The sequence below is a fragment of the Arvicola amphibius genome, chromosome 3 (assembly GCF_903992535.2).
Source record: "Arvicola amphibius chromosome 3, mArvAmp1.2, whole genome shotgun sequence".
Classification (NCBI taxonomy): domain Eukaryota; kingdom Metazoa; phylum Chordata; class Mammalia; order Rodentia; family Cricetidae; genus Arvicola; species Arvicola amphibius.
In genome coordinates, this window is record NC_052049.1 from 122,797,306 (window position 1) to 122,814,188 (window position 16,883).

Consider the following 16,883-nt stretch of genomic DNA (forward strand, 5'->3'; position numbering starts at 1 on the left):
ACGGGGAAATGAGGGTGTGGCCAAGAGAACATTTTAAATCTGTCACACAGAAGGATCCCCAGGCAGGCAGAACGCCAGAATGCTTCCTTCAGAACTCCATTCTGATGTAGGGTGGTGTGTTTAGGAAGCCTGAGGGAGCTCGTGGCACATCATGAGTCACCCAGGAACTGAGCCCTTCTAACCCAGTGAGCACCTGGATCTCTGCTCCCTTCACTAACAATGCCGGTTCACACTGTTCTCCAGGGACAAGGGCAGGAAAAGAGCAAGCAGCGTGTTCACAAATGCAGGTGCTTGCATTAAGAATGCTTTATTTACATTAAAATATGAGCAACATTTCCAATAAAACAGGAAAAACTTTATACTGTAGCTACAAAATTTACTACAATATATGTTGTATTTTAAGTGTGCCTAAGAAGGCAAGGAATGTCACAATCAACCCTGCATACTCTGTGGCACTGGCCCTGAAGATGCTGGTGTTTAAATTGGGCAGTCATAAACGTGAATTTCCTGGTCATCTCCAACAGACACAATTTTTGATCCATTTCCACTATATTTTACTCCCCAAACCTGCAAATAGAAACAAAAGCAAAAAGCATTCTAATTCCTGTAACTTTGGTAAGGGATGCTAAAAGGATGGACATAGTTCTGTTCTTCTCCTGCATCTAGACTAGCACGAGGCCAGCAGTGATGGCGCCTAGCCTAGCCTCTGGCTGTTGTGGAACAGCATCCCTCTCTAAAATGCAACAATCTGCTATCCTTCCAAAGGCTACCTAATGCCATGAAGTAATTCCTGCCTGGGCCAAGCACTATGCTCCCAGGAGAAGCCTGTAGGCAAAACTGTAAACCACTCACCTACCTCCTGTGCCCGCCCCCACCTGGTCACCCATTACCCCTTGCTCAAAGACCTGGGAACCAGACAACATGGTGCTGAGCGTCACTGATTGTTTTTTTGAGTGTTGCTTGAATCAGCTTCATATTTCCTCTTAGAATGGATGTGATGAGTTAACTTTGTGATTACTAGGAATCACAGTCTGTGTGGTCAGACTGTCACCCTCACCTTGAGATTGGAGGCTAGCCTTGGTTTCAGTCCATAGAAGGGCCTCATTTCCATTCCAAACATCTTTCTTAGAAACACCATAACAAGAACCTCACACAATAAGCAACAGAGGACTTAAAATGCTTAAAGCCAATAGTGGACTACTGAGACTCAACTCTTTAACCTCACTGAGATTATATATATATATATATATATATATATATATATATATATATATATATATATATATATAAAATAAATGTATGTATGTATTGATATAGATATATGTATATGTATATATAGGGGTTTTTTTTTGAGACAAGGCTTCTCTGTAGCTTTGGAGCCTGTCCTGGAAACTAGCTCTGTAGACCAGGCTGGCCTCGAACTCACAGAGATCCGCCTGCCTCTGCCTCCCAGGTGCTGGTATTAAGGGCATGAGCCACCACCGCCTGGCTTCACTGCAATAATTTAAGATAAATACAAAGCAGCATGAATAATTGTTAGTTAACAGTAAGATGTATTCAAAAAGAAAGAATGTGTAAAACCTCTAAAAGCATTCAAATATATTAATGGCTGATTTGTTGCTCAGAGCATTTGATTCTCATGCTGCCTAGTTCCTCTTTCCTCTAGAGTCTAAACCCTTGCTACTTGGAGCTGCTGAGACAGCAATGACGACATGCAGGAGAGAAGTACTCTTAGCCAGGCAAGGTGGTTCTCACCTGTAATCCCAGCAGAACTGCAGAAAGTTCAAGGCCAGTCTGGGCTAAAGTGCAATATTGTTTTAAAAATTCCTTCCCCTTGTTCAAGAAAGGGAAAAAAGGAAAGGAGTCTCAGGCCCATGTGACACTGACTAAATCAGAATCCACTTCTTTCACAGTTGAGACTGTGACCAGGCAAGGAAGCTGCCACTGTGGATGACAGGCACAGATCACGGCCCTCAGCTCACTGGTGGCACTTTAAGTTTCCCCAGGGCAGTCTTAGGAACAATAATGATCAAGAAGGACCTACAGCAATGTTACTATTTCCCATTCACCTTACAAAGATAAAGACAGTCTTCTTAATATGGAAACCAGGCTTAACACTATCATTACAAGCTGTAGCCTCTATATTAAAAAAAAAATTACATCCCTGGATAATTCCAAAAATGTAAATGATTATGTTAAGCAATGGAACTTTCCAAAGAGATAGGCTCTTTTAGAAGCACCCAAAAAAGGGTTCCAGGCTTAGGTGTATAATTTCAAAGAAGGGTTGTGGTCAGTTGTGTGTTTACCATGTGTAGCAGACATGCCTCATGGTCACAAGGCTAATATGTCCCAGGGTTCTACCAGTCTTAACTCCAACAGAAAGGCTAGTAAAGGAATGTGGCCAGTAAGCTGAACACAAAGGCACAGACACGCTTCTTATTCCATACCTGATCCTGGTGATCAAAGAAGGTGTGAACACAGGTCCTTGTTCCAACATCCCAAACCTTTACACTTTTGTCAGATGAACTGTTTGGAAAGCAAACGTCAGAATCAGAAACTGACATAGTCTGCACTCTTTTGCAGACCCATACCTCTGTCCTTATTGCTAGACAAGAGCTTGGTACAGGAGTCACCAGATGACTGTCTCTTCACCATTGTTAGGCGCTTCAAGCTTTTCTACCCTTTTCTGGATAAGAGGGAGGTCTGGTGAAGTGTCAAATACCCTTCTGAACCTCCTCAGCCTCCATAAACACATTTTATAGGCAGATCAGCAGAATCTGGACTTTTAAAAAAATCTAAGATTTCAATAGTTTAAAAGAATATCTTTATTCATTGCTTAAAAACAACAGTGAAGCCCTTTAAAAGATAAAGTAAACAAAGATGACTTTTGGACAGTACCTTACTACATAATTCTAGCTGTCTATGAGCTTACTATGTACACTAGCCTTGAATTCACCAAGACAGATCCACCTGCCTCTGGCCTCTCCAGGGCTGGGATTAAGGATTGTGCCTCCATGCCTGGCCTGGGCAACTTGAATTTTATTTTATTACTTTAAATAGGTTTTAATTTTCTTTGTGTATTCTGTCTGAATGTATGTTAGTAGGCCAGAACAGGGCATGGGATCCCTTGGAACTGGAGTTTCAGATTGTTGTGAGCTGGAAACCAAAGGGTGAGCACTCAAACTGCTGAGTCATCTCTCCAGCCCTGATGTTAAAAAGTCATGTAATGTATTCTCTCAGTGTTAAGATACATTACCAGAAGACTGCCTTCCCCTGGCAAGCGTTTTAGAAACATAAGACTCCTACGTACCTGGAGACAAAGTGAGTGTCATCAGGGCAGAATGCAACGTTCAGCACCCAGGATGCGTGGCCACTCAGTGTGCCAGCCAAGTTGGCATGTTGTCTGGAAGAAGAAAGAGTCAAACAGAATGGAGATGTTAATTTGCTCTAATTGCTGAGTTGGTTAGTGAACTATTAGCTCTGTTCACATGGCTGGGTGTGATAGCAGGATGACCATATGTAATAAATTCCATTTTCAGTGAAGTAGCATCAAACACCAGACACATTTTTATAGCAGCATTAAGTTAAAAATATCTAGAGCTTGGAGGCTAGAAATGGCTCAGCCAATTCCCAGACACGGACTCTGAGCAGAGCAGCAGAGGTGATCAGCCAGCTAGACCCTCTGCAATAGGACCTTTCCCATGTGACAGGAAAGCAGCAAGCACATAATGCATGTGGCTCAATAGAACACTTGTGACCTAGTCAAGAACAAGGCAGCCAGCTGTGCATGGTGGCACATGCCTTTAATCCCAGCATTCGAGAGGCAGAAAAAGGTAGATCTCTGTGATTTAGAGGCTAGTAAGGACTATATAGTGAGACCCTGTCAAAACCAAAAATAAGATGACAAAACCCCATCAAAACAAAACAAACAAACAAATAAAAAAAACTTAAAAAGACAAACAAACAAAATCCAAGCTAGGCCCAATTCCTACAACCATCTTTATGTTTCTTTTATTTTGAAAAAAAATTATGTGTGTGTTCCATCTGTGTGCAGGTGCCCATGGAGTCCAAAAGGGGACATAAACCCCTGGGGCTGGAGTTAGAAGGAACCGTGAACACCAGCATAGGTGCTGGGAACAAATTCTGGAAGACTGGCAAGTGCTCTTAACTGCTGAGCCATCCATCTCTCCTAGGAAACCAATGCCTATGACAGGAGAGGCACCCTGAGCCTGAGGTCAGCAATTCTGCCCCTAGAAACATGCCTTGGTTACAGAGAGCAGAGGCGGCCCTTGCAGGATTCAGTGGACCCCCCAAGAGCGTAAGAAATCCTGAGGTTCATTATTACTAGTTAGGTACTATGTCCTGTTGCCTCAACAGCTCTTGGGAGGTCATGGAAGAGCAGCAATGAAAGCTAGCAGAGGGAGATACCCCAAAAGTGCTGCTCCTATGCTGACTCTATTGCCAACAAGCACATGTGACTTTCAGTCTCTTCTCATGGCCCTAGTGTTCTCCCACCAGTAATGTCAAAAGCAGCATGCTCTTCTGATCAAACAGCTCGTGGCGGCCCACAAAAGGACACAGATATACAGTTAAGGGCAAAGTACATGTTGGGGACAGAAGTGTGTAAGACAGATTAGAAAAGAACTGGAGAACGATCAACTAGAGGCACACTTAGCAGGAAGCTAATTGTGAAACCCAGGACAATACAAGGCACATACTGGCAACAACCATGGGATAAGAATGGGGGGGGGGGGGGGACACAACAGACAGGCATGCAGGCCCTCAACGTGGAGCTGGGCACACGAGCAATCTGCCCACTCCTATGCCATCAGTCCAGAACATATCTCAAAGGCTCCCCACCTAGACCTATGGGACAGCTGGGGGCTTCCCTAAGCAGAAGCCAGTCTGCATCTCTGCTGAAAGCAGGACCATCACTCTAGGCCAGCTACAGCCAGAGCTCCATTTCCTCAGCTGTATACTACATATCTACCCAGAAAAGTGTATCCCAGGGAGCCAGAACATCTGCTGCCTGACAAAGAGCAGCAGTGTCTAGTCTTGCCGGGATTAAACAGATGCATGCTTCATCCACACAAACCTTGGGGACACACTCTAAGCTTCAGCAGGAGGGGCTTGCTGGGGGAGGAATGACTGGGAAGTCCAAAGCATCAGAGCTGACTTATGGCCATGAGAGCAGGCAGCAAATTCCTACAGTGGCTCCTATCAGTAGGGGACAGGAGTGGCTCCTGTCACTGTTGCTGAGATCTTTACTCTTGAAAAGGTAACTCACACATCATAGATCTTGATGTAGCCATCATCTGAAGCCGTGACGAGGAGCTGGGAGTCGGGGGAAAAGGTCAAGGAGCGAATGGGCATCGCATGGCCTGAAATTCAGAAAAGCTGTTAAGCTGGCAGCTCCGCCGCACAAGCTTCCTGCTAACTGTGCCCTCTTAATGACCACTGCTCACTGGGCTGGAGTGACCCTGAGGCTCCAGTCACAGAAGGTACTGACTAGACCCTTCTCCCACTCCCACAGGACTCCAACCTCTTTCCTGGAGCCATCTCTTCTTAGTTCCCTTCTCTAATCAACTGGGCCTCAATATACACTGCTAAAAATCAGAACAAAAATCCTTGGGGGACTGGAGGGAGGTCTCTGTGGTTACGAGCATGTATGCTCATGTACTCTCGGAGAACCTAGCACCCACAGCCAGCAGTTCACAACTACCTGTAACTCTGGCTCCAAGGGATCTGAAATCTTGCCACGGTAAGTATGTACGCTTGTACATACACAAGTGTGTGGTGCACACTCACACACACACATACACACCTTAAAAAACAAAACTAGCTGGGTGGTGGTGGCTCGTGCCTTTAGTCCCAGCACTGGGAGGCAGAGGCAGGCAGATCTCCGAATTCGAGGCCAGCCTGGTCTACAGAGTAAATTTTTGGACATTCAGGGCCACACAGAGAAACCCTGTCTCAAAACAGAACAAAACAACAGAAACCCTCTGCTACAAATATGGCCATATATGGAAATACAGGCTGCATCTGATTTGTAAGGTCCAACAAATAAAAGTAACATTATTTCTCTACCAAATCTTTGCCGTTGGGTAAAAGGTAATTGAGGCAATAAATGCACTTGGTTATAATTCAAGATCAGACACGAGAGGAGCAGTCTCTGTCTCCTGCTCTGTCCTCCTCGCAGTGTGGAGATGGGCACGTGTTGTCATCATGACATCATACGAGCACAAAAAAGCTGCAGCCTTCCAATCACAAAGCTCATAAGGAAAAAAAGAGAACACACACACGCATAAATAAAAAGTAACCTACGTCACTAAAAAAGTATTAAGAACTATTGTTTCCAGATTAAAACCATAGTGCTAAGTCTAACCTGTGGTGGCACTTCATTTTGCCAACAGAGATCAAAATAATTTAGATTAATATTTTAACAAAAGGAGCATTCTTGCTTCGTGACCTGATCATCCATCCAGTGAGTGCAAAAGAGGAATTGTGGATACCTTCCAGCGTATGCAGAAGCTTTCCAGTTGCAATATCAAAAATATTGATGATTCCGTCTATGGCTCCGCTGGCCAGGTATTTTCCATCAGGACTCTGTTGAGGAGAGATGGGTGGTTTGAGACGATTCGGTTAGCCTGTCCCTTCTACACACAAGCCATCCTGCCGGTCTCAGTTCTCACCAGCTGCCAGCAAAGCCCAGCAATAGACAGCAGCCTAGCGGGCACGGCAGGGTCTGCGCAGAGCACCACCGCTAAAGACCCAACAGTGAGTTTTCCTTACATATGCAATACTGAGGATGAATTTTCCTCTAGTGTCCAAAGAATATTCTTTTTTCCCACTTTCCACACCAAAAATGTTCACTTTTCCCACGTGCGTTCCGGTGGCCAGATACTGGGAGTCAGGGGAGAAGGCCAAAGTCCAGGCATCCACTAGAAAGGAAGCAAAGGAGAGTGCCTGGTGAGAAAGAATTCGACTTGAGTTTCACAAACTATAGTGGGATCAAATGCCACAGTCTTTAAATTTGAGAAAGTGTCCTGCGTCAGGAAACCATGCTGTAAAGATTCTAATTCTTTTACCAAGTTTAAGAGACTCTTAAATTTTTTTTAAAAATATAAAACTAGCTGAACAACATCCACAATTGACAAGGATGTGAGAAATCAGACCCTCCATACTCTGATGGCAACGGAAAATGGGACAGCCACTCTGAAAACCAGTCTGGCGGTTTCTTAGGAAAAAACAAACAGCACAATACTCAAGTCACTCTTGGGAGCTCCCCAGGAGGAGTGAAAGCACGCACACAGACCACACACCTCCACAGTCATACACAGCTCCGACTGTAAACAGTCAAACAACGTCAACTGGCCAACGCAGAGGAATGTGGTACATCCTTATAAAAGAATACTGCTTGTCAACAAAAGGGAACAATCTCTGCTACAACATGGATGAAACTCCAAACACTTTAAAAACAATAAAGATTACATTTATTCTATCAGGTCTGTTCCTTTAGAGAACCCTAACACACCAGCTTTTGCCAGTCCTCATATATGCCAGGTCCAAAAAGAAGTATAGTTTAAAAAAGATAATTTTTAAAAATGTATTTTTATTTTATGTGTATTGATGTTTGTCTGCATGTATGTCTGTGTAAGGGTGTCAGGTCCCCTGGAACTGGAGTTACAGACAGTTGTGAGCCACCATATGGGTGCCAAGTAGGTCCTCTGGAAGAGCAGTCAGTGCTCTTACCACAAGAAGTATGCTTTAAAAAATCCAATTATAATTAGCTATTTACAGAGAAAATGGTTAGTAGAAACCCCAACTTTTATTTCTCAAAGCTTAATAAAATGATTCTTTCAAGTTATCTGGACACATTTCTATTAACTGCTTTGCAATACAGATCCTTTACTACCAGATATCTTCAGACACAAAACAGGAACCATGTTTATCCCACATCAAAACCTGCACTCTAAGACTTAACCTTAATACTTGCAGAGTGAATGTTTATTCCAAACTCTGAGTTCCTTCTCCTCACCAAGGGTTGCTTTCTTCTTCCCGTGGGCATTTTGGGTGTGATGCACAGGGCCTCTACACTCTCACCTTTGCTCTTCCTCGCGTCAGTGACTGAACAGCCACAGCTTGGTGGAATGCCAATCACGGGGTCCTTTCTCCAGCTTCACTTTTTCCACTTTCACTTTCTTCTTCAAGATCAGGACTTCCTCTCTCCACTCTTTCTGTATCTTTTGTGGTGGTACATTTTCAAGGAAGTCTGCTTTCCCTAGGTTCAGTAAACCCAGACTTACCTGAGGAACTCAGCTAGTTTTGACTAGAACTAGTTTTGACTAGATCCCCCCACCCCAAAGCACATCCACCGAACTTTATTCTTTTCAATATCTGTCATAACAGTTATCTTATGCTTGTCACTCTGGCACTTGGGAAGCTGAGCAGAAGCAGCAGCCATGCCTTTGAGGCTAGTCTGAACTACATGGTAAAACTTTGTCTCAAAAACGTGAAACACCAAAACGCAAAAAAAGGCAGCACCTAAGACATAACAAAAACAACCCAGTAGAAGAAAAAGCAAGCTGGACACATATAGAACATTTTACTTGGAACTGATGCAGACTCATTTCTTCACATGTGATGTACATAAGGACACAGCAATTACACATTAACCAGCGTCACTGTCCTGAGAGGGTGCAGGCACCCAAGATGAGAAAGTGGCAGCAGAACAAAGGCACCCACCACAAAACTCAAGTCCCAGGCCCACATGCAAGAACTGACTCCCACAAGTAGGCCTCTGACTTTCACACATACATGCGGTCACACACACAAAATAAATAACGTAATAAAAATATTCTTTAAAAGCAGCAATAGATCCAATTTTCTCTTTCTAATGCTCCCTATGTTCAGGGTGCTAACAGGTTTTGCAGGATCCCTGTTCTCCACAAATACTGTAAGCAGAGAAGAGTATAGACAGCCATCTTGGAAATCAGAAAGTATCTGAGTGGCTTTTTCCAGGTACACATTTTAATCTCACACTCTTATTTTTTTAAGATTTATTTATTTGTTATATATACAGTACTCTGTATACATGTTTGCCTGCACACCAGAAGAGGGCACCAGATCTCATTACAGATGACTGTGAGCCACCATGCTGCTGGGAATCGAACTCAGGACCTCTGGAAGAACAGTCAGTGCTCTTAACCTCTGAGCCATCTCTCCAGCCCCCCAGCCTCACACTCTTATATTTGTGGTTGTAAGCCTAGCCTTTAACAGCTGAACCATCCCTCCAGCTCCAGCCTCACACTCTTACACCGCGATGCAGTGAGGGGAAAGGTATCCAGTCCCTAGACTGCAGTGCCTCCTTACGAGCCCAGGAGCCTTCATTCTATGCAATATAAGGGTCTACAGCAGTTGGGAGATGAACTGGAAGGAGGCAAGTCTGTTGGGAAATCAGTCCCCCCAAGAACCTGAGCAGCTCTTTCATAATCCACCCACAAAGGAGTGCGTGGAGCGATGCCAAGCTCTCTACATGTCTGGAGATCACTGCCCACCACACAGAACAGGCTCTGCTATGAGAACCACACGGGCATTTTAAGTGAACAGAAGGCTAAAAAGAATCCTGAAATGTCATACTGTTTGTTCTTCCCAAATCTAGTCCAGTAGAACTGCCCCTTACCAACTCAGATAATGCTCAAAAAGGCTGAGAACAAGAGCTCTACAGTACTTTAAAAAAACAAACAAAACTTGTTTCTCCCTCTCTATGTACCACCCTTGAGCCCAGGCACTCTGACCATAATTGACAGAGATAACTACTCTTCAGACCTGAGGCTTCCAAAAGGCAGTAAGAAGCACTGGCAGAGCCACCACAGCTCCACAACCCCAAACTGTCAATTCTGAAATCCAGAAAGCGGGTTTCGTTTGGTTTTTCCCTAAGTAAAGCACTACAATTCATCTGGCAGCAAAACCTGGCCTGAAATAATGTAAGGTTGTTTTCGGCATATGCTTATCACTTAGTATTAATACCCCTGCGTGATTACAATGACACTAGGGTTGGGAATTAGAGTGACTACAGTCCTGAACTAGAGATACTCTCTCCCTAAAAGGTCTGAAAAGGGACCGTGGATTTCCCTAAAGTAAAGTTCTTACCAGGTCCTGCATCTATAGACTTTATCTGTTTGCCATTTTCCAAGTCCCAGAGACGAATATGAGCATCAAGAGAGCTGGATGCAGCAATGGGAAGGGTGTGACTGATGTCCACAGACACCACACCCAGCTGATGTCCCTCCAGGCTCCACTGTAGCTCCAGCCTCTCATCACGCCTAGAGAGGGACAGAAATGATTCTTTACACACAACATACTATACTGGTATCAGAACTTCTACGTCCTTGGACATTACCAACAAATGGTCAATCTTTCACTGGTAACTCAGGTTGGCCTTGAGCTCACTGCCTAGCCTCATGATTCTCCCGCCTCTGTCTAAGTGCTGCAGTTATGGTCAGCAGAAACCTGAGAATTAACACAGAAGGTCATCGGATTTAACTCTGGGGACCCCCACCACACAGAGTTTTAAAGTTATTGTGTTGCTATTGCTTTCTTGCCCAGAAAACCAATGCTTTCCTTATAGAAATTGGGAGCCCAGAAGCAAAATCCTTGTCCCAAATTTTGAAAGGAGAGAGGTGCTCACCATTTCCAAACCTTCACCAGGTCATCCAGGGATCCTGTGACCACAGTTTCAGTGTTTTCCTTCTTGTTTGTCCCCCAGGCAACTGACCAAATGGCATCATCATGGGCTAGAATGGAAAGGGCTTCAGTTAAAGTTTCTATGCACACAACTTCTACATTCAATGTGATAAAGCAAGCTAACAGCGCTGAAGCAAGGTCCACTTCTGCCTTTCTCTTCACGGTCCCACCAGGCACTCCCCATAGAGTGTTTACTGTCTTGTGAGGGAAACTATGAAAACTAGTGGTTCTTGTTTCGCTTTGGCCTCTTACCCTAAAACACAAGTTTTCAAGAAGGAAAGCAGGATGAGACTCCAAACACATCAGTCTGACTCATCAATCAGACTAGAACAGCAATCAGTTGACCAAAGTGCCTAAGTGAGTAGGGAATCTCCCCTTCCCAAGGACCTCAATTTGACTGGAGCTGTGCTCAGAGGCCTTTGAAAACCAAGACAGTTCTACAAACAGTACTCGTCTAAAAATGTATGAGGTGTCACTACCATAAACTTAATGAATCACTTATTGCATTAATCCTTCCCTAGGTGTTGTCTTAATTACAGCTGCCTTTATGAAGTCCTGCCAAGCTCATGCCTGTGGTGACCTATGACCATAACTGCAGCACTTAGACAGAGGCGGGAGAATCATGAGGCTAGGCAGTGAGCTCAATGCCAACCTGAGTTACCAGTGAAATCCTTTTTCAAAATACAAGAGCTTTGGACACAGCTCAATGGTGTAGTACTTGCCTAGAATGGGCAAGGCCCTGGACTTGATCCCCAGTATTGAAATCCCCCCCACCAGAAGATAATTTTCATTTCACAAATAAGGAATGGGAGGCTTGGAGTTGCCTTGTAGCTCACCCAAAGGCAAGAAGCCAAGAGGGGGCAGGGCTAGGATTCAAACTCAAGATATTAACTGAAGTCCATATTCAGTCTAAGTCTGGGAGCTACATAGTTTGTGAGCTATACTGTGGAATCTGCAAAGCTGGAATGCATCTATTAAACAGGATAAGTATACACAGAAGCTTTATCTATATGCCTGGTTACAATTCTTTTTTTTTTTTTTTTTGGTTTTTCGAGACAGGGTTTCTCTGTGGCTTTGGAGCCTGTCCTGGAACTAGCTCTTGTAGACCAGGCTGGTCTCGAACTCACAGAGATCCGCCTGCCTCTGCCTCCCGAGTGCTGGGATTAAAGGCGTGCGCCACCACCGCCCGGCGCCTGGTTACAATTCTTAAAGGCTACCTTTCCAAACCACAAATCTAAAGGGATTAAATTTAAACATCTGCTGAGATACACATGTTGTCACAACTTCCTTATAATCCTCACTAGACCCAAGCCTGCTAAGATTGCCACCTGGATGACGCCAGCTTCATGCAGAGCTATTGCCTGACACACCTCAACAGCTGATTGGTTAACTAGCGGGGAATGCTTTGGGCTGAAACTTCGGACTACCTAAAAAGCTTTTCTATTAGATACTTACAAGCCCCCAAGGCTGTGTCGGCCCATCGGATTGGACAGGGTCACCTCGTCCATGCTGCTCCTGTGCAGGTCTGTCTCACTAGGGAGCCAGTCCTCAAGCTGGCCTCCGACCTGCCTCCTACCTGCCTCCTGCCTGCCTCCTGCCCCCATTTCTACCACCGCCTCATCACGCACTCTGGACAGAGCTGTCACTGTCTCACCCTCTGCTCACAGAGAGACAAATGCCCTCTAAAAGAGCTCCTGCACCTGTAGTGGAGGAAGCTATGCAGAGGCTCCATACTGAATTCTGAGTTAGAGCCAGGTTCAAGCCTAGCTCCCTAGCAGGGTAGACACCAACAGGGTTCTGAGGTTCAAAATATTGCCTCTTTCTACCCTGGCAGCCGGGAAGCTCAGCATCACACCATGCACAGTTGGAAGTTTTCCAATTATGCCCTCGACTCCTCCCTTTCTTTGCAGCTCCTCTTCATATATTTAGTTATTTCTTTATGCTGGGATTGGCCTGTACATGTGAGGCAAGTGCTGTACCATTAAGCCGTACTCCAGCTCTCTTTCTCACTTTTTATGTTAGGACAAGGTCTCACTACACTGTCTAGAATGGCCTTGAACTCACAATCCTCCTATCTAACTTCCTTAGTATCTGGGATTACAGGCCCGCTCCAACAGAGCCAAATAATTATTTTACTTTTTGATTGAGTGTATTTGTTTTTGGCTACCATAGCAAATTCTGCAAAGATCTGTGTGTCTAGCTGGTATGATAAAATCTTAAACCAAAAAGAATTCATTTTTTTTTTCCACAATGGAATTTGCTTGAAGAGGTGACCTCTTACCTTGCTCTTGCTTGAAGAGAATACTGTACTACAAAAGAACAGAACAGGGACAGTCAGACTTCCGTTATCTTGCAGCCCCTCCCTCCCGCACTCCAAGTGAGACTGTCACTACTTCCCCGACCATCCTACACAATCCTTGGTGCTACTCATGAAAGACTTGTATAGCTACAGCAGAGAAAAATCAGCTCTTCGTCTTGTTTGAGGTGGGGGCTTTCTAGGTAGCCAGGGTCGGCTTCAAACTCCAGGTAGCCAAAGCTCACAGTAAACTTGCATCAATCTTCCTGCTTCAGCCTCCTTAGTGTTGACACTATAGGTGTGCAGTATCATACCCAATGACAACAGACCAACCCCTCCTTAGTGTTGACACTATAGGTGTGCAGTATCATACCCAACGACAACAGACCAACCCCTCCCCAGCCCAAACCCAATGTAAGACCAGTAAGTTACGCTTTCTTCAGCTCTGATCAGGAGGGAGCCGAGTTCTGTTTTCAGCCCGCTTTTCACAGTTGTAGGAGACTACAACTCATACATGTAGTTAGCTTTGTCCCTAATCCTAACGGTGCTTACTGACTGTGCTAGCTCCTATTTCAACTTTTACTTTTATGTATAAATTCTGTTAAACTTCCTCAGTCCCCTCTAAACTGTGGCAAAGGCACATAAACTAATCTTAATGTGGTGCATTTTACTAATGCACCAACCCTGAGAGGAGCAGGTACTCAAAGTCATCCGCGTCTTTAGGAACAGAACAAGAATTAAACACTAGTTTCCCTAACCATATACCCAGGTAATCTACTGGGCTTGAATTTGCCAGTGACTGACTGTTTTTCCTCTTAGACCTTACCTGGTTGGTCATTTCCTTAACCAAGGATGAAGATCTAAAGGCCAGTCAGCCCTGTAAAAAGAATACCAGGGTTTTGGTAAGATGATGCTATGAGCACAAGGAGGCTACAAGGGGGTTCTTCTTCACCAACGTTGTGACACCTCTCTATGGATCAGTCCCTGGGTCCCATCACAAGCACTAACATGTGGTGTGTGATCTTTCTCCCAGGGAGCCAAGTAATATGCATTGCCTCCAGCCATGGATTCTTTCCCCCAACTCTGACTACAGAGGGTGACCAATATGTTCCTTTCTACTTCTCAGAGACAGAATTATTGGCTCACTTCATTTTAAATTTTGCTCAACATAGAAAGCAAACACAGAAGTCCAACGTTCTTACATGCATAGACACAGAGTAGTCTCAATCAAAACTGCCTCTAAGAGCCTACAGATGTAAATAACACTGGAACAAGATGAACAGGTCAGAGTTCTCAAAGACTTAGCTCTAAACATGGGCCTAACTTACCGTATGAAGATTTAATTTCATTAAAGTTCTAAAGTTTTAAAGATTAAACATTATATACACACATTGTATCTGCATGTATGTGTGCATGTGTGCATTTGCCTGTAGAGGACAAGGGACAAAAGAACTGAAATCAGGTTCTTTCTCAGGTATTGCGCTCAGGTGTCAGGCTTAGCAGTAGTGCATTTACTCATTGAGCTGCCTGCCCAAGGTTTGAACAATTTTTGAGCACTAAGGGTAGCAGACTTGTTAAACCTGTAAATCCTCTCTCTGGCTGTTTTCCAGGAGAAAACCCAGCATGTTCTCACTCTCTGTAGCAGCTGTGCTCCCGATCACCACTAATGGAACAAGCCATCAAACGGGCAATAACGAACCATTCCTTTAGAGACACAGAAGCAGGCCACTGAAAGCCCCTGGGGCACATTTTTGTCAATTGCTCAATATGTAGCCATGTTTTCTGTGTGATTCTGTTTGAATGACCATACTTTAATAATTCACTAATATTGAACTCAGTCTAAAGAAAGACTACCAAACATCCATATTTTCTCTGTAGGACTCATCACAGCTTTCCTGCACTGGACAACACTGGATAACACAACATGCCAGAAGGTTACCTTCACCAGACAGACAGAGAAACACAGAAACAGAAGGCATGGCACCAAAGCCCGCTTGCTTGTAGACTGAGAGTAAAAACTAGGCTGAGCGTAGATGGAAAACTGAGTGTCAGGGGACTCGAGACTGAATGCCCCACACAAGTCCTCTGAAGGTTACACACAGACATTATTGAGTGAGGAGGTTACAACAGAGCCCAGGCGGAGTCTATATGTGGAAAATAACCCCGTCAAAACATGAAAATGAAACTTGTGACAGCAAAACACACATGTCTCTTTATCAGTTCATTATGTGATAAGAGTTAGCACAGTCTGAGAGACGCTGTAATGCCAGACAGTGACAAACTTAAACAATACCCTGCTGTATGTGATGCAATCCTAGTTTTGGAGGTACAAATCCTGGCATGTGACAAAACCCTGTTTCAAAACAAAGAATAACAACAAAAGAAAATCCCCTCACAACACCCTGACATGGAAATGCCATGATCTTTAAAGCTTAATGTTGTATGTTCACTGTGTGCACTCACAATGAGATTATATGCTAAATTTCAATGAGAAGTTAAGAAAGTCAAGGGTGCAAGTTTTCATCTAATCCAAATTCACCATCCCTTTGGCTCCATTCACAGATAGCTTAACAGGCCATACCCCTCAGGCATCCGAGCTCAAACTGGCAAACCAAAAAGGCTGACAAAGGCTTTTCAAGAAAGGAAAACACGATTCCTAAACAGTCCTAAGAGACCCGAATCAGGTGGCCTAGCTTGTGAATCAAGAACAGACTTTGCTCAGCCTAGGGAACCAACTTTCGAAAAGCTGCCCTCCAAACAGGGTGTGCAACTCTGTCAGGCTGAGTCTTTGAGGATGTACTGCACAGAGTCCATTTTAAATATTATACAGATTAGCTCGCGGAACCTCCGTTAACCTAGTCGGCATTCTTACCAGCTTCCTTCCCCTGGCAAGGTAAGAGAGGCTTAGAGCAGTTGCGGGAAGAGTCCCTAAGAAGGTCAATACAAGCTATATAGTTCATGCTAAGACACATCTCATGACAGGTAATTTCAGAATTAAGAGACCCCAAGAGGCGTCTTATGCCACCTTCTCTCTTTAGGAAAAATTCCCATAATTCAATGCTCATTCCCCGGTGTTCCCAGAGACTACCCTTTATCTCTATGAAAGTTCCTCAGGCATGTTAGAACGCACAATACTGTGCGGTACTTGAAATAAAAAGAACTCAGACTCTACTTCTAAGTGTTCCTTGACTACCAAAGAGCGGGGAAGAACTTGTGTTAAGACAGTCCTCTATCTAGAGGAAAACAGCCTCCCCCGCAAAGAAGCCGGCCCTCATTTCCGGGATGCACAAAACATTATCTGGATGCGAAAGGAGTTCACCAACGGGCCTTCGGTTTGCCCTCGGGACTCGAGCATCGCAGGATAGCCAGGGTAAATAGACACGGAAGTGACCCCGGGGCCACTGGAGCCTCCGTGAACAAACCTGCTGCAGTGGCCTCCAAGCCTCCCTTGTTCACCCGTCTTCCCGCCCCGGGAGGCAGCAGCCCCAACGACCACCATCCCAACTGCCGAGCACACCAACTCACCACTGCACAGCCGGCGGAACAGCACGTCTGACGTCAGTGGGGCGCGACCGCGGCGCTCAAGGATGAGCTACTGAAGGGGCGTGGCCTCTCCGCTGAGCCAGGCCCTGCAGGCTCAGCGCCCCCACTCTGCTATCTTTGCGCTCGGGCAGGGGTTTAGAGAGTGGGCGGAGAGAGGAGAAGCCACGCCCCGTTCGCGTATCCAGGATGGCCGCCTGCTAATCTGCTTCAGAAAGTTTCTCTGATGCCTTCATGAGGTTTTTTCCCCCTTTCTTTTTCTGCTTGTTCTTTCCTTCTTTGTTTTTCTTCTTCCTCTATT

General features: G+C 44.8%; 1 protein-coding gene across 2 annotated transcripts; it reads right to left on the minus strand.

The window, feature by feature from the left end:
• Positions 1-274: 274 nt before the first annotated feature.
• Positions 275-16,646, minus strand: Wdr61 (WD repeat domain 61). 2 transcript variants are annotated; one of them, XM_038322516.1, is made up of 11 exons: positions 16,568-16,646; positions 13,869-13,919; positions 13,028-13,055; positions 10,691-10,796; positions 10,153-10,325; positions 6,793-6,941; positions 6,513-6,606; positions 5,288-5,381; positions 3,311-3,403; positions 2,448-2,526; positions 275-567 (listed from the first exon to the last, which is right to left on the minus strand). In XM_038322516.1, the coding sequence occupies exons 2-11, from the start codon at positions 13,878-13,880 to the stop codon at positions 478-480; spliced, it is 918 nt and encodes a 305-aa protein (XP_038178444.1). In that variant the 5' UTR covers positions 13,881-13,919; positions 16,568-16,646; the 3' UTR covers positions 275-477. The 2 variants fall into 2 exon arrangements, with proteins under 2 accessions (XP_038178444.1, XP_038178445.1); XM_038322517.1 differs by lacking the exon at positions 16,568-16,646 and adding an exon at positions 16,465-16,565.
• Between the last annotated feature and the right edge of the window lie 237 nt (positions 16,647-16,883).

Bases quoted from the DNA above. Each gene is read 5' to 3' on its own strand.
- Wdr61 (XM_038322516.1), bottom strand. The intron at 6,607-6,792 runs GTAAGGAAAACT...TCTCCTCAACAG, and splicing joins TCATCCTCAGTATTGCATAT to AGTCCTGATGGAAAATACCT. The intron at 5,382-6,512 runs GTATCCACAATT...TCTGAATTTCAG, and splicing joins GCTTCTGCATACGCTGGAAG to GCCATGCGATGCCCATTCGC.